Source organism: Nerophis lumbriciformis, linkage group LG12 (genome assembly GCF_033978685.3).
Source record: "Nerophis lumbriciformis linkage group LG12, RoL_Nlum_v2.1, whole genome shotgun sequence".
Taxonomy (NCBI): domain Eukaryota; kingdom Metazoa; phylum Chordata; class Actinopteri; order Syngnathiformes; family Syngnathidae; genus Nerophis; species Nerophis lumbriciformis.
In genome coordinates, this window is record NC_084559.2 from 17,062,428 (window position 1) to 17,089,178 (window position 26,751).

At 41.5% G+C, this 26,751-nt stretch overlaps 1 protein-coding gene and 1 pseudogene across 1 annotated transcript; both read right to left on the bottom strand.

Annotated features, from left to right (window-relative positions):
• Window positions 1-2,124: 2,124 nt before the first annotated feature.
• LOC140679228 (uncharacterized protein C22orf15-like) lies at window positions 2,125-18,384 on the bottom strand. The gene is made up of 6 exons (XM_072914221.1): window positions 18,174-18,384; window positions 11,568-11,722; window positions 11,347-11,433; window positions 8,225-8,347; window positions 3,087-3,161; window positions 2,125-2,995 (listed from the first exon to the last, which is right to left on the bottom strand). The coding sequence occupies exons 2-6, from the start codon at window positions 11,590-11,592 to the stop codon at window positions 2,892-2,894; spliced, it is 414 nt and encodes a 137-aa protein (XP_072770322.1). The 5' UTR covers window positions 11,593-11,722; window positions 18,174-18,384; the 3' UTR covers window positions 2,125-2,891.
• Window positions 18,385-20,667: 2,283 nt separating this feature from the next.
• The window catches only part of LOC140679277 (adenosine receptor A2a-like), a 29,493-nt pseudogene continuing 23,409 nt past the window's right edge, over window positions 20,668-26,751 (bottom strand).

Sequence of the window (26,751 nt, forward strand, 5' to 3'; positions counted from 1 at the left end):
GGTGGGACTGGCAAAAGTTAAGTATGAGAAAATGCGGTCGGTTATAAATTATTTAATGTCTCTATGCGGCCCGGTAGCAAGCGTGTCACGGACCGGTGCCGGTCCCCGGACCGGTGGTTGGGGACCACTGATTTATAGGACAGCACTTCAGGAGCAAGAAAATGTTTGACATTTGACTTTTAATGACACTCCTAACATCTGTGATTATCAGATGAGATAGGTCTTTATTGTCATTGCACAAGTACAACAAAACTATGTTTTCAGCACAAACCCGTTCAAGATGAGACAAACAAACAGTGTACAGGGTTACAGAACAGGAACGCTGATGGAAAACGCTGGGGAAAAAGATGAGTAAAAAAAATACAATCTAGACTGGGCTCCTAAGGGGGTCTAGTCTGGAGTGGGAAAAAAACCTCCATGCAATGCACACATAAACACGTTACATTTAATCACGACAAACTCGCAACAGAGGGGCGGGGAGTTGGGGCCCTGGAGGTCGACTGCTGCTATGAAGCGCTGCCATCCGACCATCACCCCGAGGGGAAACAAGCGGTGGTGAAGGCGTGGGGTGGGGGAGGGGGGTGTGCGTGTGTGCCCAATTGTCTTGGGTGTTGTTGCGTTTGGACCAGTTGTTCCTCCCAGGGAATTCAAGTCACAAGACGCTCCCAAGCTCTTTACGACACTTAAAGCTGAGTAGAAAAACCACCAGAGACAGAATAGGTATTTTGTAATATATTTGCAAAGCTTTGCATATACATTGAGACCAGTCCAGCATAGAACATTCAATCGCGCCGCCAAGATCGTCTGCCCCCCCTCCGAAAAACCCTCTCCCCTCTTAAGTCTCTCTCTCCCCACCCCTCGCAGACATGTCCCTCCAGCCAAAACACATGCCCATTGTCCTCCGCACCTGGGAATAAGAAAAGATAAGAGAAAGGAGTATCTCTCTTTCTTACATCAGAAGATTCAAGGTTAAGCACACAGTTTTTGCAGACAACCAAAAGACCACAATTGGAAGAAAAACACTAGCTGTTTTGTAATATGATTATGAAATAAAAGTAACACTTAAATTCGGATATATGTAAATATCTGCCTCCGACAGTGTGTTGATGTAATGTTTTTATAGACTGAGGCCGATCTGCAAAAGTTCGACTCCAGGTGTCGTTGAGGGAGGGAGGGAGGTCAAAAGCGTCCATCATTGAGGGTGTTTTTCAGAACAGCCTGGTCCTGTTTTCACAGCGTCAAGGCCATTCGAGGGAGTCAAATCGTAGATTAGGATGTTTGTTTTCCGCGAGCAGACAAAACAATGACTTGTCTGTTCTATTCGTCCATGCTGGGTGCTCTCAAATTCAATTCAATTTTCCTTTTCAGCAAGCTTCTCCATGATGTGATCCATCTGGAATGCGCTCCCAACAGGTATAAAAGAAAGGGCATCTCTATCCTCCTTCAAAACCGCAATAACAGTTCACCTCCAGGCAGCTACAACCCTAAACTACAGGGTATTTTTCAGAACAGCCTGCTCCTGTTTTCACAGCGTCAAGGCCATTCGAGGGAGTCAAATCGTAGATTAGGACGTTTGTTTTCTGCGAGCAGACAAAACAATGACTTGTCTGTTCTATTCGTCCATGCTGGGTGCTCTCGAATTCAATTCAATTTTCCTTTTCAGCAAGCTTCTCCGTGATGTGATCCATCTGGAATGCGCTCCCAACAGGTATAAAAGAAAGTGCATCTCTTATCCTCCTTCAAAACCGCAATAAAAGTTCACCTGCAGGCAGCTACAACCCTAAACTAACACCCTCCCCGGATTGTTAATAATCAAATGTAAACAATCAAATGCAGATACTTTTTCTTATACCTTCTGATATCTCTCTCTCTCTCTCTCTCTCTCTGCCCACTACTTGCTGTCTATATCCTACCAAGTCAGACCTACACTGTTCCAATATCCATTTCTCTGTTCTCAATTGTTGATGACTGATGATAACAACCAAACTAAACCAAACCCCCCCCCCCCCCCCTCCACACCCCGGATTGAAAATAATGTAAATAATTCAATGTGATTATCTTGTGTGATGACTGTATTATGATGATAGTATATATCTGATAGTATATATCTGTATCATGAATCAATTTAAGTGGACCCCGACTTAAACAAGTTGAAAAACTTATTGGGGTGATACCATTTAGTGGTCAATTGTACGGAATATGTACTTCATTGTGCAACCTACTAATAAAAGTCTCAATCAATCAATCTTGCGATTCAGTTCAGAAATCGCCAGTCTGTGTTCCCACAGCCCTGCCCAAACCATCCATTGCGACGAACACCCTTTGGGCTCCTTGAGTGGCTGCCATCGTCTTACGAATTTGACGATACACCAGAGCAATGCCCAGCCCGATCACGGTTCCAAATAGGTAGATGTCTTCCACGTCCTCGATGGAAAGGACTGAGAGGCACATGATTCTCCATATATCCCAGGAATCTCTCACGTACTCTGCAGCAATGGTTCCATCAGGGCAGCCAGGCTCCCCCGAACCTCTTTTCCTCGTCGAAAAGATTTTGTCAATTGCGTCGAGAGTCCAGCTGATCATTTCCATGTCTGATGTTTAGATTTGAGGACAGCGCAAAGAAAGAGGCTTCAAAAAAGTTCAGACAAGACAAAAAACAAAGAGAGCAAGCAGGGAGAAGAGGGAGCGGAAAAAAATGCGACCGCCCTCACCAGAGGCAAGACAGAAAGAATACAACCATTTACTACCACTCTTTTCTTACGCAAATACTTCATATGCTATACTCTGCTCGAGCCCTATGCTCTATATGCTTACAACATGTTGAATATTCATCTTCCATAGATACTGCATGTGAACCAAGACTTTTCCTTTATATTTCAGACATTTTTGCTTCAGTTCTGACTGGTGGAAACTCTCTTTTGTGTGCGTCCTCTCCTGAGTGCGTTGACTTTCTTGTCTCCATCCAGGCCAGGGTTGCACAGTCTTCTCAGGAGCTCTGCATCACAATGCAACATTACTGCGGGCCTTAAAGGCATCACTGTGTGGGATCCTTTTCATAACATTTCTTTTCTACGCTTGGTAGTTACCTTTCACTTCTTGATGGCACGGGCTGACACTTTTTAGGAGGGACACATACTTCAGACTTCCGTCGTCATCATTTCCTGAGTAGAAATGAGTTGTACATTTGACCGGTGTGTATTCATCTCATACTTGCCAACCCTCCCGGATTTTCCGGGAGACTCCCGAAATTCAGCGCCTCTCCCGAAAATCTCCCGAAATTCAGGCGGACTCAGGTCCTCCACAATATAAAAAAGCGTACCTGCCCAATCACGTTATAACTATAGAATGATTGAGGCCGAGTTCTTGGCTTCTTATGTGGGTTTATTGTTAGGCAGTTTCATTAACGTCCTCCCAGCGCGGTAACAACACACAACAACAGCAGTCACGTTTTTGTATACCGTAAAGCAGTTCGTCTGCCGTAAACAGCAATGTTGTGACACTCTTAAACAGGACAATACTGCCATCTAGTGCATTTGATGAAAGCACTTTTGTGCGTGCCACACATCAATGCATCATCAGAGAGGGTGTTCAGCATGGTTAGAAAAATAGTGACAAGAGAATAGAACAAGGATGGACAATTCAACCCTTAACTCAACAATGAGTAGATGAGTGTTATGTGTGTGTATGTGTAAATAAATGAACACTGAAATTCAAGTATTTATTTTTTATATATATATATATATATATATATATATATATACATATAAAATAATAATAAAAAAAAGAATATATATATATAGCTATAATCCACTGAACATCAAGTATTTCTTATATATATATATATATATATATATATATATATATATATATATATATATGAAATACTTGACTTGGTGAATTCTAGCTGTAAATATACTCCTCCCCTTTTAGCGACGCCCCCAACCACGCCCCCGTCCCACCCCGACCACGCCCACGCCCACCCCTCCCCCCACCTCCCGAAATCGGAGGTCTCAAGGTTGGCAAGTATGATTCATCTTCAAGCATATTTTTTTTTGTGGCGTTAAATCTCAAACAAAAAAAAACTAAAGATGAAAGACTTCAGTCAAAATACAAAACCCAAAAGCAGTGAAGTTGTTAAAACTGGTCAATTTAGTTATTTTTTGCAAATATTAGCTCATTGGGAATTTGATGCCTGCAACATGTTTTGAGAAAGTTGATGGATGCTCATCAAACACTTATTTGGTGAACAGGCTAATTGGGAACAGGTGGGTGCCATGATTGGGTATCAAAGCAACTTCCATGAAATGCTCACTTATTCACAAACAAGGATGGGGAGAGGGTCACCACTTTGTCAACAAATGCGTGAGCAAATCATCCAACAGTTTAAGAACAACATTTCTCAACCAGCTATTGCAAGGAATTTAGAGATTTCACCATCTACGGTCCGTAATATCAAAAGGTTCTGTCTATCTGTGTTGGCCCTGCGATGAGGTGGCGACTTGTCCAGGGTGTACCCCGCCTTCCGCCCGAATGCAGCTGAGATGGGCTTCAGAATCTGGAGATCACTGCATGTAAGCGATTATATTACGGACCTTCGAGCCCTCAAGGATATCACCACATGGGCTCAGGAACACTTCAGAAAACCACTGTCAGTACCTACAGTTGGTTGCTACATCTGTAAGTGCAAGTTAAAACTCTCCTATGCAAAGTAAAAGCCATTTATCAACAACACCCAGAAACGCCGCCACCTTCGCTCGACTGATGCAAAGTGTAAAAGTGTTCTGTGGTTTGAGGAAACGCTCGGTTGCTTTTCCAAACAGGTCTTTAATAGTGAACTGCCGACATGAGAATGCTAAACAGAAAGTGCTTCAAGTTCATTGGCTTTGCAAACACACTGAGACAAAGTCCAAGTTGATTGTGTTCTTCATGGTGGTTTTGGAACTGCACCAATTTTTTCAACTAACTTGAAGTGTACATTTTCAGAAGGAACTAGTTCTATTTTTGGCCAAAGTAAAACCAAGAAAACAATTTGAAGTTGTCTTTATTTTGAAGTTAACTACTATGTCCGTGCACGAGGACATAGTAGTGAAGAGTGGACCATGAGGACTCACGACAAACTTGCACGAAGACATACAGGACTGTCTCAGAAAATTAGAATATTGTGATAAAGTTCTTTATTTTCTGTAATGCAATTAAAAAAACAAAAATGTCATACATTCTGGATTCTTTACACATCAACTAAAATATTGCAAGCCTTTTATTATTTTAATATTGCTGATTATGGCATACAGCTTAAGAAAACTCAAAAATCCTATCTAAAAAAATTTGAATATTTCCTCAGACCAAGTAAAAAGATTCATAACAGCAAAACAAAATCAAACATTTGAAAATGTCAATTAATGCACTCTGCACTTGGTTGGGAATCTTTTTGCACGGATTAGTGCATCAATGTGGCGTGGCATGGAGGCAATCAGCCTGTGGCATTGCTGAGGTGTTATGGATGATTCAATAGCGGCCTTTAGCTCATTTGCATTATTGGGTCTGGTGTCTTTCAGCTTCTTCTTCACAATACCCCACAAATTCCCTATGGGGTTCAGGTCAGGGGAGTTGGCAGGCCAATCGAGGACAGTAATGCCATGGTCAGTACACCAGTTACTGGTGGTTTTGGCACTGTGGGTAGGGCCCAGATCCATCCATCCATTTTCTACCGCTTATTCTTTTCGGGGTCGCGGGGGGCGCTGGAGCCTATCTCAGCTACAATCGGGCGGAAGGCGGGGTACACCCTGGACAAGTCGCCACCTCATCGCAGGGCCAACACAGATAGACAGACAACATTCACACTCACATTCAAACACTAGGGCCAATTTAGTGTTGCCAATCAACTTATCCCCAGGTGCATGTCTTTGAAGGTGGGAGGAAGCCGGAGTACCCGGAGGGAACCCACGCAGTCACGGGGAGAACATGCAAACTCCACACAGAAAGATCCCGAGGCCGGGATTGAACTCACGACTACTCAGGACCTTTGTATTGTGAGGCAGATGCACTAGCCCCTCTTTCACCGTGCTGCCCAGGGCCCAGATCATGCTGGAAAATGAAATCATCATCTCCATAGAGCTTTTCAACAGATGGAAGCATGTAGTGCTCTGAAATCTCTAGAAGCGTCTGATTTGGGCAATGGAAAAGAAGCACTGGACAGTTGCAGAGTGGTCCAGAGTCCTGTTTTCAGATGAAAGCAAGTTTTGTATTTCATATGGAAGTCAAGGCGCTAGAGTCTGGAGGAAGGCTGGAGAGGAGCAAAATCCAAGTTGCTTGAAATCCAGTGTGAAGTTCCCACAGTCAGCAATGGTTTGGGGAGCCATGTCAGCTGCTGGTGTTGGTCTACTATGTTTCATCAAGTCCAGAGTCGATGCAGCTGTGTACCAAGAGATTTCAGAGCACTACATGCTTCCATCTGTTGAAAAGCTCTATGGAGATGATGATTTCATTTTCCAGCATGATCTGGCACCTGCCCACAGTGCCAAAACCACCAGTAACTGGTGTACTGACCATGGCATTACTGTCCTCTATTGGCCTGCCAACTCCCCTGACCTGTACCCCATAGAGAATTTGTGGGGTATGCAAATGAGTTAAAGGCCGCTATTGAATCATCCATAACACCTCAGCAATGCCACAGGCTGATTGCCTCCATGCCACGCCACATTGATGCAGTAATCTGTGCAAAATGATTTCCAACCAAGTACTGAGTGCATTAATTGACATTTTCAAATGTTTGATTTTGTTTTGCTGTTATAAATCTTTTTTTTTTACTTGGTCTGAGGAAATATTCAAAAATTTTTAGATATGATTTTTGAGTTTTCTTAAGCTGTATGCCATAATCAGCAATATTAAAATAATAAAAGGCTTGCAATATTTCAGTTGATGTGTAATGAATCCAGAATGTATGACATTTTTGTTTTTTTAATTGCATTACAGAAAATAAAGAACTTTATCACAATATTCTAATTTTCTGAGACAGTCCTGTAGTACTTAAGAGTGGACCATGAGGACTCACGACAAACTTGCACGAGGACATAGTCCTTAAGAGTGGACCATGAGGACTCACGACAAACTTGCACGAGGACATAGTCCTTAAGACTGGACCATGAAGACTCACGACAAACTTGCACGAGGACATAGGACTTAAGAGTGGACCATGAGGACTCACGACAAACTTGCACGAGGACATAGTCCTTAAGATTGAACTATGAGGACTCACGACTAACTTGCATGAGGACATAGTCCTTAAGAGTGGACCATGAGGACTCATGACAAACTTGCACGAGGACATAGTCCTTAAGAGTGGACCATGAGGACTCATGACAAACTTGCACGAGGACATAGTAGTGAAGAGTGGACCATGAGGACTCATGACAAACTTGCACGAGGACATAGTCCTTAAGAGTGGACCATGAGAACTCACAACAAACTTGCACGAGGACATAGTCCTTAAGAGTGGACCATGAGGACTCATGACAAACTTGCACGAGGACATAGTCCTTAAGAGTGGACCATGAGGACTCATGACAAACTTGCACGAGGACATAGTCCTTAAGAGTGGACCATGAGGACTCACGACAAACTTGCACGAGGACATAGTAGTGAAGAGTGGACCATGAGGACTCATGACAAACTTGCCCGAGGACATAGTACTTAAGAGTGGACCATGAGGACTCATGACAAACTTGCAAGAGGACATAGTAGTGAAGAGTGGACCATGAGGACTCATGACAAACTTGCCCGAGGACATAGTCCTTAAGAGTGGACCATGAGGACTCACGACAAACTTGCACGAGGACATAGGACTTAAGAGTGGACCATGAGGACTCACGACAAACTTGCACGAGGACATAGGACTTAAGAGTGGACCATGAGGACTCACGACAAACTTGCACGAGGACATAGTCCTTAAGATTGAACCATGAGGACTCACGACTAACTTGCACGAGGACATAGTCCTTAAGAGTGGACCATGAGGACTCATGACAAACTTGCACGAGGACATAGTCCTTAAGAGTGGACCATGAGGACTCACGACAAACTTGCGCGAGGACATAGGACTTAAGAGTGGACCATGAGGACTCACGACAAACTTGCACGAGGACATAGTCCTTAAGAGTGGACCATGAGGACTCACGACAAACTTGCACGAGGACATAGTCCTTAAGAGTGGACCATGAGGACTCACGACAAACTTGCACAAGGACATAGTTCTGTCTCTCTGCCAGCAGGCTGCTTGCCAGGTCCAGACTGAGCAGTTTGCTTTCCAGGTTGACTACTGCCCCGCTGCAGTTCATTAGGTCCACACAATCTGGATGATACAAAGCATCATGTTAGTCTAATCCTACCATTAAAGTTGTTCAAGCCATGCATATAAAAAGATGTGTTCTGTTTATGTGGATTATTTTGGCTACAGAACCCAAAAGCAGGGAAGTTGGCACGTTGTGTAAATGGTAAATAAAAACAGAATACAATGATTTGCAAATCCTTTTCAACTTATATTCAATTGAATAGACTGCAAAGACAAGATATTTAAAGTTCGAACTGCAAATATTAGCTCATTTGGAATTTGATGCCTGCAACATGTTTCAAAAAAAGCTGGCACAAGTGGCAAAAAAATTACTGAGAAAGTTGAGGAATGCTCATCAAACACCTATTTGGTGAACAGGCTAATTGGGAACAGGTGGGTGCCATGATTGGGTATAAAAGCAGCTTCCATGAAATGCTCAGTCATTCACCAACAAGGATGGGGCGAGGGTCACCACTTTGTCAACAAATGCGTGAGCAAATCGTCCAACAGTTTAAGAACAACATTTCTCAACCAGCTATTGCAAGGAATTTAAGAATTTCACCATCTACGGTCCGTAATATCATCAAAAGGTTCAGAAGAATCTGGAGAAATCACTGCGCGTAAGCGATGATATTACGGACCTTCAATCCCTCAGGCGGTACTACATCAAGAAGTGACATCAGTCAGTAAAGGATATCACCACATGGGCTCAGGAACACTTCATAAAACCACTCCCAGTAACTACAGTTGGTCGCTACATCTGTAAGTGCAAGTTAAAACTCTACTATGCAAAGCGAAAGGCATTTATCAACAACACCCGCAAACGCCGCCGGCTTCGCTGGGCCTGAGCTCCTCTAAAATGGACTGATGCAAAGTGGAAAACTGTTCCGTGGTCTGACGAGTCCACATTTCAAATTGATTTTGGAAACTGTGGATGTCGTGTCCTCCAAACCAAAGTGGAAAAGAACCATCCGGATTGTTCTAGGCGCAAAGTTGAAAAGCCAGCATCTGTGATGGTATGGGGGTGTATTAGTGCCCAAGACATGGGTAACTTACACATCTGTGAAGGCACCATTAATGCTGAAAGGTACATACAGGTTTTGGAGCAACATGTGTTGCAATCCAAGCAACGTTATCATGGACGCCCCTGCTTATTTCAGCAAGACAATGCCAAGCCAAGTGTAATGAAAGATGCGGGTACGAGACTGGCCTGCCTGTAGTCCAGACCTGTCTCCCATTGAAAATGTGTGGCACATTATGAAGCCTAAAATACCACAACGGAGACCCCCGGACTGTTGAACAACTTAAGCTGTACATCAAGCAAGAATGGGAAAGAATTCCACTTCAAAAATGTGTCTCCTCAGTTCCCAAACGTTTACTGAGTGTTGTTAAAGGGGAACATTATCACCAGACCTATGTAAGCGTCAATATATACCTTGATGTTGCAGAAAAAAGACCATATATTTTTTTAACCGATTTCCGAACTCTAAATGGGTGAGTTTTGGCGAATTAAACGCCTTTCTAATATTCGCTCTCGGAGCGTTGTGACGTCACAATACAAACACCGAGTCAAATCAGCTCTGTTATTTTCCGTTTTTTCGACTGTTTTCCGTACCTTGGAGACATCATGCCTCGTCGGTGTGTTGTCGGAGGGTGTAACAACACGAACAGGGACGGATTCAAGTTGCACCAGTGGCCCAAAGATGCGAAAGTGGCAAGAAATTGGACGTTTGTTCCGCACACTTTACCGACGAAAGCTATGCTACGACAGAGATGGCAAGAATGTGTGGATATCCTGCGACACTCAAAGCAGATGCATTTCCAACGATAAAGTCAAAGAAATCTGCCGCCAGACCCCCATTGAATCTGCCGGAGTGTGTGAGCAATTCAGGGACAAAGGACCTCGCTAGCACGGCAAGCAATGGCGGCAGTTTGTTCCCGCAGACGAGCGAGCTAAACCCCCTGGATGTCTTGGCTCACACCGTCCCTTATGCCACCGAAGATGATCAAGAAAAGAATATCGACCCTAGCTTCCCTGGCCTGCTGACATCAACTCCAAAACTGGACAGATCAGCTTTCAGGAAAAGAGAGCGGATGAGGGTATGTCTACAGAATATATTAATTGATGAAAATTGGGCTGTCTGCACTCTCAAAGTGCATGTTGTTGCCAAATGTATTTCATATGCTGTAAACCTAGTTCATAGTTGTTAGTTTCCTTTAATGCCAAACAAACACATACCAATCGTTGGTTAGAAGGCGATCGCCGAATTCGTCCTCGCTTTCTCCCGTGTCGCTGGCTGTCGTGTCGTTTTCGTCGGTTTCGCTCGCATACGGTTCAAACCGATATGGCTCAATAGCTTCAGTTTCTTCTTCAATTTCGTTTTCGCTACCTGCCTCCACACTACAACCATCCGTTTCAATACATGCGTAATCTGTTGAATCGCTTAAGCCGCTGAAATCCGAGTCTGAATCCGAGCTAATGTCGCTATAGCTTGCTGTTCTATGCGCCATGTTTGTTTGTGTTGGCATCACTATGTGACGTCACAGGAAAATGGACGGGTGTATATAACGATGGTTAAAATCAGGCACTTTGAAGCTTTTTTTAGGGATATTGCGTGATGGGTAAAATTTTGAAAAAAACGTCGATAAATAAAATAAGCCACTGGGAACTGATTTTTAATGGTTTTAACCCTTCTGAAATTGTGATAATGTTCCCCTTTAAAAGGAAAGGCCATGTAACACAGTGGTAAAAATGCCCCTGTGACAACTTTTTTGCAATGTGTTGCTGCCATTAAATTCTAAGTTAATGATTATTTGCAAAAAAAAAAAAAGAAGTTTCTCAGTGTGAACATTAAATATCTTGTCTTTGCTGTCTACTCAATTGAATATAAGTTGAAAAGGATTTGCAAATCATTGTTTTTATTTACCATTTACACAACGTGCCAACTTCACTGCTTTTGTTAATTGCTCCAGGGAAATATTGCAAAGAAATGATGTCACATGAGAGTGTTGTTGTTTACCTTTCATATCCACGCCGCAGCGCTCTTTCAAATTGTGCACAAAGTGAATGAGTTGGCAGTTGATATTAAACAGTTCCATTTTGCTCTCTGTCAACAAACAAAAAGTGATTATTACAAGGATCATACTTAAACCGATGTGACGTTACTATTTACGGCAAATGTTACACTCAAACTAATTTGTCGGTTAAGTGTGAAATGAAGCCAGTGTGAATATTTCTAACCTCCAAATAAGACCGTGACAAACATTTCTCCTCTTCAGTTGTCCTCTCGCGGAGTTCCAACCGCTTCTGTTGACGCCCAACAGCCCAGGCGGTAAAGTAATAAAGCCGCAGATGTCATTAGCGGAGGCTTTTATACTCAATACAAAGACTTAGGCCTGCAAGGGGAGAGCAGGAATGATGTGGAGATGGCACACACACACACGAGCAACTACATCATCAGCGTGTTTTCCTTTAGAAAGTGCAGTCTTGTAAAATGTGTGAAAAGGTTGTTGCTGGTTTCCATGGATCCTTTTTTTTTTACACACTCAGACAGAATGGCACATCTTGACTTCATTCCCTCTACTTTGCAGCAAGAAACTATGAATGTAGCCTTTCTACGTGAATAACTGTTCAGTATTATCCACCATATTTAAACCAGTTAGAGGCAGCTCAAGGAGAAACCCCACGTTAGATATCCTGAAAATAGTCTTTACACCGTTTTATACTTCTAAATGACATAAGAAACATTTTAGAGTGGTTTTCCAAGTGACTTACCCAGGAATTGTAGTGTGTCATGTAACCTAGCTAATTTCGAAAAGGTTATTTTTTTTGCAAGATCTTTTTAAACCTATTTTACATTTCCAATGCTTTCGATAGATAGTGTGGAGAATGCATATATATTTAAGAGTTCTTTCTTTATTCATAGTCATGTTTGTAGCGTCTAGTACATTTCCATTGTATATTCTGTATACCAGTTTCTCGCCCAACAGGTGTAAAAGAAAGGGCATCTCTATCCTTCAAAACCGCACTAAAAGAACACCTCTTTTAGTGCGGTAACTTGTGTGATGACTGTATTATGCTAATAGTATATATTTATACCATGAATTGATGTATGTGGACCCCGACTTAAAGGGGAAAAAGCTTCAAAGTGCCTGATTTTAACCATCGTTATATACACCCGTCCATTTTCCTGTGACGTCACATAGTGATGACAATACAAACAAACATGGCGCATAGAACAGCAAGCTATAGCGACATTAGCTCGGATTCAGACTCGGATTTCAGCGGCTTAAGCGATTCAACAGATTACGCATGTATTGAAACGGATGGTTGTAGTGTGGAGGCAGGTAGCGAAAACGAAATTGAAGAAGAAACTGAAGCTATTGAGCCATATCGGTTTGAACCGTATGCAAGCGAAACCGACGAAAACGACACGACAGCCAGCGACACGGGAGAAAGCGAGGACGAATTCGGCGATCGCCTTCTAGCCAACGATTGGTATGTGTTTGTTTTTAAGTGTTGTAATGTTTTTAAGCTAAATTATTGGTAAACACAGTTTATGTATAATAATTTACGTAAAACCGCGAGTAATGAATACATTTTTCATCAATTAATATATTCTGTAGACATACCCTCATCCGCTCTCTTTTCCTGAAAGCTGATCTGTCCAGTTTTGGAGTTGATGTCAGCAGGCCAGGGAAGCTAGGGTCGATATTCTTCTCTTGATCATCTTCGGTGGCATAAGGGACGGTGTGAGCCAAGACATCCAGGGGGTTTAGCTCGCTCGTCTGCGGGAACAAACTGCCGCCATTGCTTGCCGTTCTACCGAGGTCCTTTGTCCCTGAATAGCTCACACACTCCGCCAGATTCAATGGGGGTCTGGCGGCAGATTTCTTTGACTTTATCGTTGGAAATGCATCTGCTTTGAGTGTCGCAGGATATCCACACATTCTTGCCATCTCTGTCGTAGCATAGCTTTCGTCGGTAAAGTGTGCGGAACAAACGACTGACCATTTTTGTCGGCTTTCCCCACACCCTCGTATTTTGAACAAATTTCGTCCAATTTCTTGCCACTTTCGCATCTTTGGGCCACTGGTGCAACTTGAATCCGTCCCTGTTCGTGTTGTTACACCCTCCGACAACACACCGACGAGGCATGATGTCTCCAAGGTACGGAAAACAGTCGAAAAAACGGAAAATAACAGAGCTGATTTGATTCGGTGTTTGTAATGTGTTTGAGAAAATGGTGGATTGCTTCCCGATGTGACGTCACGTTGTGACGTCATCGCTCCGAGAGCGAATAATAGAAAGGCGTTTAATTCGCCAAAATTCACCCATTTAGAGTTCGGAAATCGGTTTAAAAAATATATGGTCTTTTTTCTGCAACATCAAGGTATATATTGACGCTTACATAGGTCTGGTGATAATGTTCCCCTTTAAACAAGTTGAAAAACTTATTCGGGTGTTACCATTTAGTGGTCAATTGTACGGAATATGTACTGTACTGTGCAATCTACTAATAAAAGTTTCAATCAATCAATCAATCTTTGTCTACATAGGTCTGTTTAGTATTTTAGACTTTGGAATGTGCAGAGGATACATCCCCCTTCTTGCCTTATCAGTGTTGAGGAAAGGGGTGGGGAGCATTCCTTGATTTAAGAAGTTTTTTTCCGTGTGAATGTCAGACCATCCCGAGATGACGGTATGACTATTGGTCTGGGCTGGTTCTCCTGAAGCTTCAGTAAAACTTGATAATATTCCTATTCTGTCTTGATGGTCCTTTTTACTCAGCATATATGTCATTGAAAGAAATTGGGATTAACCAGTGACTTAAATTCCCTGGGAGGAAGAGCTGGTCGACGCAACAATTGATAGTACTTTATTGAGTCCTTCAGGAAAATTACAAACAGGGTGTTGAATATCACAATTAAACCGTCCATGTTTCTTATTGTACAAAACAAGATCGGAAAATCAGGATGTAGCTTCCCCAAAATGGCAGCGTGTCAAGTAAGCTAGCTATTTTTTTTCAAAAGTTTATTCGGTGCTGATGAATTTAATTTAAACCGATCCATTTAAAATGCTTTAATAGAGCGTCAAAGATTAGAATTGAACTGTTCTTACTATATTTCTTGAAGGAAATCATATAAAAACGGGCTTGGAAAATCAAAATGGCAATGCCAAAGTAAGCAAGCTCTTTTCCAAAAGCTTATTTTGAGCAGTCAAAGGTCATTGAAACCTATTTAACTTTTCTATTAGTTTAATAGGTTGTCATATATTACAATTAAACTGTTCTTACTCTATTTCTTGAAGGAATTCGTATAAAACATGCTAGGAAAATCTGGATATGGCTTCCCCAAAATGGCAGTGCATGTGTCAGGTAAGCTAGCTGATTTCCATAAGCTTAATATTTGTAATTGAATGCCATTTTAAACCTATTTAACATGTCTAATGCTTTAATAAGGGTCAGTTTTCTTTATTTCAAATGTTTTTTTGAAGGAATTTATACAAAACAAGCTGGGAAAATCAGGCTTTGACTTCCCCAAAATGGCTATGTCATGTAAGCCATCTGATTTCCAAAAGCTTATTTTCCCCTTTTAAAGGTCATTTATACATATTTTGTCATGTCTGTGTAATCATGTTTTGTTTTAGTCATGTTTTGTTTAGTTATTGGACTTTTTAGTTTCTGGCATTTCACTCCCTTGTCTTGTTTCCATGATTACCCATTAGTTTCACCTGTTCCACGTTTGGACTCATTGTGCACTCTTGTTTGTCACCATAGCAACCCATTAGTTTTCACCTGTCACGTCACGCACCTGTTTCACGTTTTGAGTCACGCACCTGTTTTCGTTAATCATGTCTGTAGTATTTAAGTTCATTGTTTTCAGTTTGTCTGTCTGGTGACATCCCACAATTATGCTCGGCACATTTCTGACACTTGATTTCATGTCCATCGTTCATGCTGCTCCTTTTAGTCCATGCCAAGTAAGTTTTGTTTATTAATGCTATAGTCTTTTGGTTTCATAGTTTGTTCTCCGCCACTGTGCGCGCTTTTCGTTTGTACTTTATTTTGATATATTAAATAAATCATGTATTTACATTCCCGTCTCGCCTGAGCCAACTTTCCGTTGCATTCCGGAAAAGCAAACACCCAGGACCAAGTCATGACGTATTTAACATGTGTAATGCTTTAAAATGATGTCAATTATTACAATTCAAGTGTTATAACTATATTTCTTGAACTAATCTGTATAAAACCATTTGGTTTCCCCAAAATGGCAGCGTTAGCTAAACTACATTAGCTCTTTCCCAAAAGCTTATTTTGTGTCATTAAAGGCCATTTTAAACCTATTCAACTCTTCTAACACTATAATAAAATGTCAAATATTACAACTAAACTGTTCTTACTATATTTATTGAAGGAATTTATATAAAATTAGCAAAGAAAATCTGGATGTTACCTTTTAAAATGCTAGAGAAAAATGTCAATAAATTCACCTTTGTAATGATAATAAATCAATACATGTATTTTGTCAAATGTTAATTGCATTTGTGGTACTAACCATAAAAAAGTGTCAAGTTGTTATTGTCACATTTTAAAGGTGTTTTATTGTCATTTTTTGTATGCGTTTACAAGAGGCAATTTAGTTAGTGAGTCACAAATGGCAAGTGAAACATGAATAAATAAAACTCTAAATGAAAACAATTTGAAGAACCAACATGAACTATAGCAGTGTTTTTCAACCTTTTTTAAGCCGAGGCATATTTTTTGCATTGAAAATCATTAAAAAATGAAAATCAATTGACAGTAAAAAGTCGTTGTCGCAATTGTTGGGTATGACTTTAAAGCATAACCAAGCATGCATCACTATAGCTCTTGTCTCAAAGTAGGTGTACTGTCATGACCTGTCACACGACTTATTTTGAGTTTTTTGCTGTTTTCCTGTGTGTAGTGTTTTAGTTCTTGTCTTGCGCTCCTGTTTTGGTGGCTTTTCCTGTTTTGCTGGTGTTTTTCCTGTAGCAGTTTCATGTCTTCCTTAAACACTATTCCCCGCATCTGCTTTGTTTTAGCAATCTAGACTATTTCAGTTGTTGCTATCCTTCTTTGTGGGGACATTGTTGATTGTAATGTTCGGATGTACTTTGTGGACGTTGTCTTTGCTCCACAGTAAGTCTTTGCTGTAGTCCAGCATTCTGTTTTTGTTTACTTTGTAGCCAGTTCAGTTTTAGTTTTGTTCTGCAAGGCCTTCCCTAAGCGTCAATGCCTTTTCTTAGGGGCCCTCATCTTTTGTTTATTTTTGGTTTAAGCGTTGGATACGAAGACAAACACTCGTCGTCTCACACGATGTGTTACCGACATCTACCAAGCATTTAGCTACCCGCTGCCACCTACTGATATGGAAGAGTATTACATGGTTACTCTGCCGAGCTCTAGACAGCACCGACACTCAACAACAACACATTATTTGTGTCAGGTTTGTCACTGACAGTTTAGTTATGTTTTGGTTTTTCCTCTGTCTTTATTTCCTGTCAGCGCTATTATTTTTGTTCAATTTCCTGTTTGTCTCCCTGAGCGCTGTTTCCCCCTCAGCTGCGGCTGATTGACACCTGGCCACACCTGGTGTCAATCAGCCGGCTGCTATTTATACCTGCCCTGCCCTCCAGTCAGTGCTGGAGTATTGTCGTTGTCATCACTACCTGTCGTGCTATTACTCGTAGTTATTTGCGGTAAGCTGTTCCAGTTGGCTGGTTCCTATAGCTATTTACAGTTTGCTGTCTCCTAGCTCCTTGTTTTGTGTTTTCCTGTTAGCCAGATCCTGTTAGCCGTTAGCTATTACCCGTTTTTCTGTTTTCTGGTTCCTGTTTCCAGTTTGCCTGTTCCTAGTTCCTGGTTTGTGTTTTTTCTTTATTGTGGACATTAAATCATGTTTTCCTGCACCAAGCCTGCCTTCTCTGCATCTTGGGGTTCGTCACCAACACCTCGTGACAATTTGCAGACTATAATTACTTGTTTGCAAAAAATATTTTTACCCCAAATAGGTGAAACTACATAATCTCAGACTGTATCTCACGGCACACACAGTGGTTGAAAAACACTGAACTATAGAATCACACTGTTATCCGCAATTTAAAAAAATCATCAATGTCTTCTGTGTTTCACTTGGTGAGTCCCAAAAAAATATTAATGCTCTGTGAGTAAACTCAGCAGCTGGGGCAGTATTGCAGTCTCTTTGCCGCACTGTTGTGACGAAACGAGAGCTGAGCCAGAAGGCAAAGCTCTCGGTCTACCGAGCTATCTACATTCCTACTCTCACCTATGGTCATGAAGTGTGGGTCATGACCGAAAGAATAAGATCGCGGATACAAGCGGCCGAAATAAGTTTCCTCAGAAGGGTGGCTGGCATCTCTCTTAGAGATAGGGTGAGAAGTTCAGTCACCCGAGAGAGACTCGGAGTAGAACCGCTGCTCCTTCGCTTGGAAAGGAACCAGCTTAAATAAATAAATGATAAATGGGTTGTACTTGTATAGCGCTTTTCTACCTTCAAGGTACTCAAAGCGCTTTGACACTACTTCCACATTTACCCATTCACACACACATTCACACACTGATGGAGGGAGCTGCCATGCAAGGCGCTAACCAGCACCCATCAGGAGCAAGGGTGAAGTGTCTTGCTCAGGACACAACGGACAAGACGAGGTTGGTACTAGGTGGGGATTGAACCAGGGACCCTCGGGTTGCGCACGGCCACTCTTCCACTGCGCCACGCCGTCCCAACAGCTTAGGTGGTTCGGGCATCTCGTGCGGATGCCTCACGAGCGTCTCCCTAGGGAGGTCCTCGTTGTACGTACTGGGAGGAGACCCTGCGGCAGGCCAAGGACCAGATGGGGGATTACATCTCCTCTCTGGCCTGGGAACGCTTTGGGATTCCCCAGGAGGAATTTGCTAATGTTGCTCTGGAGAGGGAAGTCTGGGGGTCTCTGCTGGAGCTGTTGTCCCTGCGACCCGATTCCGGATAAGCGGTTGAAGATGGATGGATGGATGGAGTAAACTCATTATTTTCGCAACATCTAACGTTGTTGCTAGAAATGGACATAAGTAATAAAATATTTCATAGGGGTGGTGGAATCAAAGAAGAATGACATAGGCTCCTTGTTGGCTTTGAAGCCTTTATATTTGTCACAATGGTTATTTTGCTAAGAAGATGTTTTTTAGACTTGGCAAGCCCTCACGCATCGATAGGTGAACTTACTGTCCTTCCACAATAGACTGAAGTCCATCCGGCTTTCTATTTTCTCCCACTGGTCGCTGGGGGCTGGAGCCTATCCCACATTATTTTGAGAGAAAGGCCGACGACATCCTGAACCGGTCAATCACAGGAAATACAGACAAGACAGACAGCCGTTTGCACTCATACTGAACCGACAAGTCGACCACTCAACCATCAGTGGAGCAGACTGAAAGCCAACATGCCAATCGAAAAGAAGCAAAGGAAACGCAGAAACAGGCAGACCAACATGAAGGGTTATCTTCCTGGAATCCCCGAGGAGGACGAGACCGTCGTGACGAGCGAGGTGGATGTAACAAATGCGGCATCTCGGGGCGACAGGAGTATCAAAGGCCTTTTGGAGGATTGTAAAACTTACGCAGCCCAGGAGGACGAGATGACCAAAGCTCCATGGGAGGGTGCCAAAGTACTGAACAAAAACAAGCAGAGGAAGCTGATGAACAGGCAGACGCATGTGAAGATTCATCTTACGGCCTGCACTAAGCTGCTGGAAACGCGCGAGGAAGACGTTGAGACACATGTCGAAGCCTGGGCCGACACGGTGAGGGAAGCCCCCCAGGAACATGGAGACAAGTGAACGGCCCTTAAACTCTTGAAAACCTCTCAAGCAATTCTAAGGTGTGGCAACTGTGAGCAGCTGGAGAGGATGAGAACTGCGGGGTGGATGCTATCAAAGTATTGACTTGAGAGGATTTGACCATAAAAGCCCTTTAAGAAGAGAAGCTGGGCTGCTGAAGTTCTTTGTTGCAGTAAAGATGTGCTTTATGTCAGGCAAATTTCCACAGTACTTCACATTTGAATGGCGTACAAGGTGTGTCAGAAAGGTTCTGAGGACATTGTTCACTACCAGTTCTTGACACAGGGCCATACCCTCAGCTGGCACGTCTGCTAAGAAATTCCGTGGCGTGTGCTTGGTAGAGGCGAGAGTTGTGGCCTGTCAACATACGGAGCCGCATCACTGAGGCCATGAGTCGTTTAACCCCTTAAACGAATAACTACTTAACCTAAGTCCCGTTTCAGCCACACTAAACCATCGTTTAAGGTGACCCCTCCTCGGACAAATCTTTACACGGGTAAGTCAGCCGTGTAATTCTGTATGGACTCATTGATCGTTTACAAAGTGAGTTCGCCAGAAAGAACACGCCACAGCCAGCTTCATAATAAAGCTCGGAGCTAACCACTGGAAATATGAAGGCGAGTCATCCAGACATCCCCGTGTTTCTCCTTCTTCTACATGTACAGACGCTTGTGGAAATCACACTTGAATACCTTAAGAGAAAGCGATTGCAGCTATCCGGGATACAACACTTCTCAGACGGCAAGGGAACTTTCCAATGTCCGGACGGATTCGCTGTGATGCTACTCAGTGAAAAACTTTGTCCATGTTTCTCCTTCTTCTACATGTACAGACGCTTGTGGAAATCACACATGAATACCTTAAGAGAAAGCGATTGCAGCTATCCGGGATACAACACTTCTCAGATGGCAAGGGAACTTTCCAATGTCCGGACGGATTCGCTGTGATGCTACTCAGTGAAAAACTTTGTCCATTTGTTCGAAGGAGAGACAGCGAGAATGCGAGCTCGTGGATGTGATTAAAAAAATAGGTAGTGTGTGCTTTGTATTACCTGGCCGGCGAGGAAAACGGCGAATGGACTGGCAAAGCGGACTGTATCAGTTATTGGACAATGAAGGTGAAGGCAAAAGAGTGGAGTGTCCTGACCAGATATCTAGATCCCTAGATTAATGTAAAATGTTCTTTGTCACATTGTTTACGTGACTAATAAAGATTTGATTCATTTATGATGTCTCAGGTGTGATTCACTACAATAAGGCCCCACAGTACACTGGATTCCAGTTCATTGAAATACCACAACACTGGATATTGTTCAGATAAGTTACATTTAAGAACTTGCACACAAAGCAACACTGGAGGTGACTATGATGTGCGCATGCATACCAGGTCGCGTTGCGCCGGCGTACGGAGGGGGTATTAAACGGTGGCATTGTTGAGTGTGGACACAAATAAGGTTAGGTGTGATTTACCCTGGATAACCTTATCCGGCCTGAGCATCTAACAGTTCCAGGCAGAGAAGAACATGGCAGTGCTGGAGCAGAGCCGTGTATAGAGAGTATGGCCGACTCGGTTTCAAAGTTGGTAGCAAACATGGCGCCCTGTATTCACGTGAGGAGCTGTTGACCAACCTCTGGCCATACTCTCTCTGATTGGTCAAAGCCCCTCATGTGAATACAGGCCAAATTTCCATGAAATTTCCATTGAAAAGAATGCAACATTTTTCAAAGTTCCACAACTTCTACATTTTTCATCCAATTCAAACTGTTCCAACTCCAAAATATTCAGCCTGTTCAAAATTGTGTGCTCTCCTTCAACAATTAAAAAAAAATTTCCCGGATTTCCAAGAATTCCCAGTTTTCGGGGACATTTTCCCCATTCAAAATTAATTTTTTAAACTTCACAATTGCCACATTTTTCAACTGATTCAAATCATTTCACCTTCAACATATTCCATTCATCCTAAAAATGTTTACTTTCTTTTTTCCGAGTTAAAAAAAATTCCAGGATTTTCCAGAATCCCTGCTTTTTCAAATCCCTATTTCCACCCTTTTTTCTGGCGACTGCTCCTTCCACATTTTGCAACCGCACCACCGTCCAAACTTCCCTCTTAATCAGGACAAAAAACTAAGTTGTTTTTTGAACTGGAAAAATTCCCGGTTTTCCCGAAATTCCTGGACTTCTGTAATACCATTTCTCAATTCAACATGTTACTACTTCAACATTTCTCGACCGATTTGAAAAATTCCAACACCAACCATTTCAACTCATTCAAAACATTCAAGTCTTTTAACATTTTCCAAAAAGTTCCCGAAATTCCCAGATTTTCATGAAATTCCCGTTGAAATGAACGGGACATTTTTCAAAGTTCCACAACTCCCACATTTTTCATCCGATTCAAACTGTTCCAACTCCAAAATGTTCAGCCTGTTCAAAATTGTGTGCTCTCCTTCAACAATTGAAAACGTTCAAAAAAATTCCAGGACTTTCCAGAATCCCTGCTTTTCCAAAGCCCTCTATTTCCACCCTTTTTTCTGGCGACTGCTCCTTCCACATTTTTCAACCGCACCATCGTCCAAACATCCCTCTTGATCAGGACAAAAAACAATGTTGTTTTTTTAACTGGAAAAATTCTCAGTTTTCCCGAAATTCCTGTAATTCCATAATTCCATTTCTCAATTCAACATGTTACTACTTCAACATTTCTCCACCGATTTGAAAAATTCCAACACCAACCATTTCAACTCATTCAAAACATTCAGGTCTTTTAACATTTTCCCAAAAAAAACCCGCTTTTCCCAAATTTCCATGAAATTCCCATTGGAAAGAATGCAACATTTTTCAAAGTTCCACAACTTCTACATTTTTCATCCGATTCAAACTGTTCCAACTCCAAAATAGTCAGCCTGTTCAAAATTGTGTGCTCTCCTTCAACAATTTAAAAAAAAATTCCCGGATTTCCAAGAATTCCCAGTTTTAAGAGACATTTTTCCCATTCAAAATTTATTTTTTAGACTTCCACAATTGCCACATTTTTCAACCGATTCAAATCATTCCACCTTCAACATATTCCATTCATCCTAAAAATTGTAACTTGTTTTTTTCCGAGTTCAAAAAAATTCCAGGATTTTCCAGAATCCCTGCTTTTTCAAAGCTCTATTTCCACCCTTTTTTCTGGCGACTGCTCCTTCCACATTTTTCAACCGCACCACCGTCCAAACTTCCCTCTTAATCAGGACAAAAAACTAAGTTGTTTTTTGAACTGGAAAAATTCCCGGTTTTCCCGAAATTCCTGGACTTCTGTAATACCATTTCTCAATTCAACATGTTACTACTTCAACATTTCTCGACCGATTTGAAAAATTCCAACACCAACCATTTCAACTCATTCAAAACATTCAAGTCTTTTAACATTTTCCAAAAAATACCTGCTTTTCCCGAAATTACCAAATTTCCATGAAATTCCCATTGAAAAGAATGCAACATTTTTGAAAGTTCCACAACTCCTACATTTTTCATCCGATCCAAACTGTTACAACCCCAAAATATTCAGACTGTTCAAAATTGTGTGCTCTCCTTCAACAATTATTTTTTTAAATTACCGGATTTCCAAGAATTCCCAGTTTTCAGGGACATTTTCCCCATTTAAAATGAATTTTTTAAACTTCCACAATTCCCACATTTTTCAACCGATTCAAATCATTCCACCATCCTGGAAATTCAAACTTTCCTTTTTCCGAGTTCCAAAAAATTCCAGTATTTTCCAGAATCCCTGCTTTTCCAAAGCCCTATTTCCACCTTTTTTTCTGGCGACTGCTCCTTCCACATTCTTCAACCGCACCACCACCCAAACATTCCTCTTAATCAGGACAAAAAACAAAAGTTTTTTTTTAACTGGAAAATTCCCGATTTTCCTGGAATTCCTTAATACCATTTCTTAATTGAAAATGTTACTACTTCAACATTTCTCGACCGATTTGAAAAATTCCAACACCAACTATTTCAACTCATTCAAAACATTCAAGTCTTTTAACATTTTCCAAAAAATACCCGCTTTTTCCGAAATTCCCAAATTTCCATGAAATCCCCATTGAAAAGAATGGAACAATTTTGAAAGTTCCACAACTCCCACATTTTTCATTCGATTCAAACTGTTCCAACTCCAAAATATTCAGCCTGTTCAAAATTGTGTGCTCTCCTTCAACAATTATTTTTTTAAATTCCCGGATTTCCAAGAATTCCCAGTTTTCAGGGACATTTTCCCCATTCAAAATGAATTGTTTAAACTTCCACAATTTCCACATTTTTCAACCTATTCAAACCATTCCAACATCAACACATTCCACTCATCCTGGACATTCAAACTAACACTTTCCCAAGTTCCAAACCAAATCCCATTTTTCCTGGAAGTTCAAACTCTTCAACATTCAAACCATTCAAACTATTCTCACATTCATTCTACATTCTGTCAGCATTTCACTTCAACTCCAGCATTGGAGCATTCACACCTCATCTAGTTTCATTGACTGTACTGTTTCAGTGACAGTTTTGGTGTAGTGGGAGTGATTGACCAGCAGGTGTCAGTGTTGCAAAATAAGCAGGCTAACTGACAGTTGTGTAATATGAGCAAGGGGTGAAAAAAAAAAACGTTTTTTATACACTTCACATATGAACTGATGAGTATTGTTGCAGAGTTCCATAGTGTATGACTTCATGCAAACCTTTGTAGTTTATTTGGGAGAGCAATTGTTTTTATGTGCACCACCAGACTGAGCGAGTCTGACATCGCTGCACTTTCTGTGATTTTGATTGATTGATTGATTGATTGATTGATTGAAACTTTTATTAGTAGATTGCACAGTATTGCGAGTATTGATTTCCTTCAGTAGACAATAGTTGAAAGGTGTTTTAAGTCATACGACCGTCCCCTCAGAATAGAAGCAAAAGGCCACAGTCACAGATCCTGGTGGCCTCTATGGTAAATGTTTAAAAAGTACTTTGGACCCCCCCGGGGGAACCTTTCAAACAGAAGTCGGCCCTGAGTGCTGTAACCTGCACTGTCACAGGGGAACTGCAAGGAATGCTGGGAAAATAAGGAGCTCCAAAGATAGGCTTGACTGATTAACTCTGCGGTTCCCAGGATGAGTAAACCAGATCTGTGTCCAGAATTGTACATCTAATATGAGAACTGATCCCAACTTCACTCTCTTGAAACTTACAGAATCTTCTGGGCTATTTTATTCAACAGGATCAGTCTTGCCAGGCTTCAGTCTTCACATATGTCCATTTTAAACTGGGTAATGTGCATCATTTGGCTTTTGTCTGGGATATTTGTTTAACCTCCAAAGAAGCAATAATCCTCTAATGGACATGTGTGTTTCGCATCATAGGGGTCCATTTTTTCCCAAAGTATAACTCTAACAATAGACAAAAAAATAGATGTCCACTGCAGAGGACGCTGGTTCTTTGGAGGTTGAATGTATTTTCAAAACTGTTTATATTTTATTATAATTTTTTTGTGTACTTGTTTTACTCTGCCTGTTTTGCTTCTATTAGTATTGTATAATATTTGCAGTGTTGTTGCTACTGAAATCCTAATTTCCCTGAGGGGACGCGCCCAAGGGATCTGGTTTATCTCTAATCGGATCTAATTATAGTCACTTGAAAGACACACTTTGGGTTGAGTTCAAGTACTTAAGAGACTTGAACCCATCATGCATGTGTAGGGATGATGTTTGATAAGAAATTATCGAGTTCGAGCCCATTATCGAATCCTCTTATCGAACCGATTCCTTATTGATTCTCTTATCGAATCCAGATAGGTTGTTGTATATGGAAAAAAACACAATATTTGGTTTAACAAAAGCTCACTTTTATTTTATAAGAAAAAAATAAAAAAAATAAAAATATTGACTGTTACCCCCCTAAAAAAATAAAATAAATAAATATTGACTGTTGTTACCCAAAGTATATTAAGTGGGGGGGTTTTCCAGAAAAACAAATATATACAGTAACACAAAAACAACCTGTCTCTGTGATCACTAGGTGTATAAATAATAATATAGTGTTAAATAAAATCAGTCCCTTGGGCACAAAACTGGAAATAATACAGCTCTCCAAAAAGTGCACTTCTACTGCTATTGGAACATACTAACTACACACACACACACAGACAGCTAACAAACAATCCAAGACGTCTAATAAAGTTCCAAAGCAGATGAATCTATTTAGGCTCTTTATTGTTGTTGGTCTTGTTTTGTCTTTTCCTATGAAGTGCTGGCTGTCCAGAGTCAGGACCCGGGGTGGACCGCTCGCCTGTGTATCGGTTGGGAACATCTCTGCGCGGCTGACCCGTCTCCGCTCGGGATGGTTTCCTGCTGGCCCCACTATGGACTGGACTCTTACTATTATGTTGGATCCACTATGGACTGTACTCTCACAATATTATGTCAGACCCACTCGACATCCATTGCATTCGGTCTCCCCTGGGGGGGGTTACCCACATATGCGGTCCTCTCCAAGGTTTCTCATAGTCATTCACATCGACGTCCCACTGGGCTGAGTTTTTCCTTGCCCTTATGTGGGCTCTGTACCGAGGATGTTGTTGTGGCTTGTGCAGCCCTTTGAGACACTTGTGATTTAGGGCTATATAAATAAACATTGATTGATTGATTGATTTACTTTTGTCTTGCACTGGACTGTTTTTTTTTTTTTTTAAACTGAAATACACACAATGACAAATGTATAAGCTATGTGATTCAATTAACATACTGAAATTTAATACACAATATGTAAATATTAGCTTCACACAAATATACAGTACTATCATCAAACAAGTGTTGAAACTATTTCGATGGTGGAAATACACGACTGGCAGCCATTTTAAGTCCTCAAAACATCCATTGAAACGGTGCACAAAAATCGTTTTTCAATAAACATCTTAGTATCAAACTTAACCACTTTCCACCTTAATATTGAGTTACATAAACAAGTTAAACAGTTTACTTACAGACTTATCTTTCCCAAGGCTTGTTAGAGCTAAAACTTGTCTACTTCTCGATTGTCTCATGAACTGGACTAACATCGTCAACCCCGGAAGTGCCCAAACTATTGACGCGTAGTATTTTCATATCGCCACAAGGTGTCAGTAAGAGTCTACAATCAAATTGGCATAACATTGCCCATTTGGGATTCGTTCCCAAGGATTCGAATAAAGAACCAACTCTTTTTCTTTAATATAGTGGCCTCGATAACGGGAACCGGTTCTCAAAAAGGGATTCGAGTCCATGGAATCGGTTCTTTTCTTATCGAACAACCGGGAGAACCGATTTCGACTTGAACCCGACGAGCACACTTGGGGATTCAAAATGTTAAATGTACGTGTGGAAGTGCACGGCATACTCTGTTGCTAAGTCCTGCTTGTGCCCATTAAGCTTCAGGGTATTTGTTTTATTTTTTGGGGGGTCATCAAAAAATACAATCATGTGTGCTTACGGACTGTATCCCTTGCAGACTGTATTGATATATATTGATATATAATGTAGGAACCAGAATATTAATAACAGAA

What these genes read in the sequence shown, in the direction of transcription:
- LOC140679228 (XM_072914221.1), bottom strand. Translation starts at nt 11,592, where the DNA reads ATGTTTGTCACGGTCTTATTTGGAG. An exon ending in CTGCGGCGTGGATATGAAAG is followed by an intron (nt 8,348 to 11,346) that starts GTAAACAACAAC and finishes TGTATCATCCAG; the next exon opens with ATTGTGTGGACCTAATGAAC. An exon ending in TGTCCTTGTGCAAGTTTGTC is followed by an intron (nt 3,162 to 8,224) that starts GTGAGTCCTCAT and finishes ATTTCTACTCAG; the next exon opens with GAAATGATGACGACGGAAGT.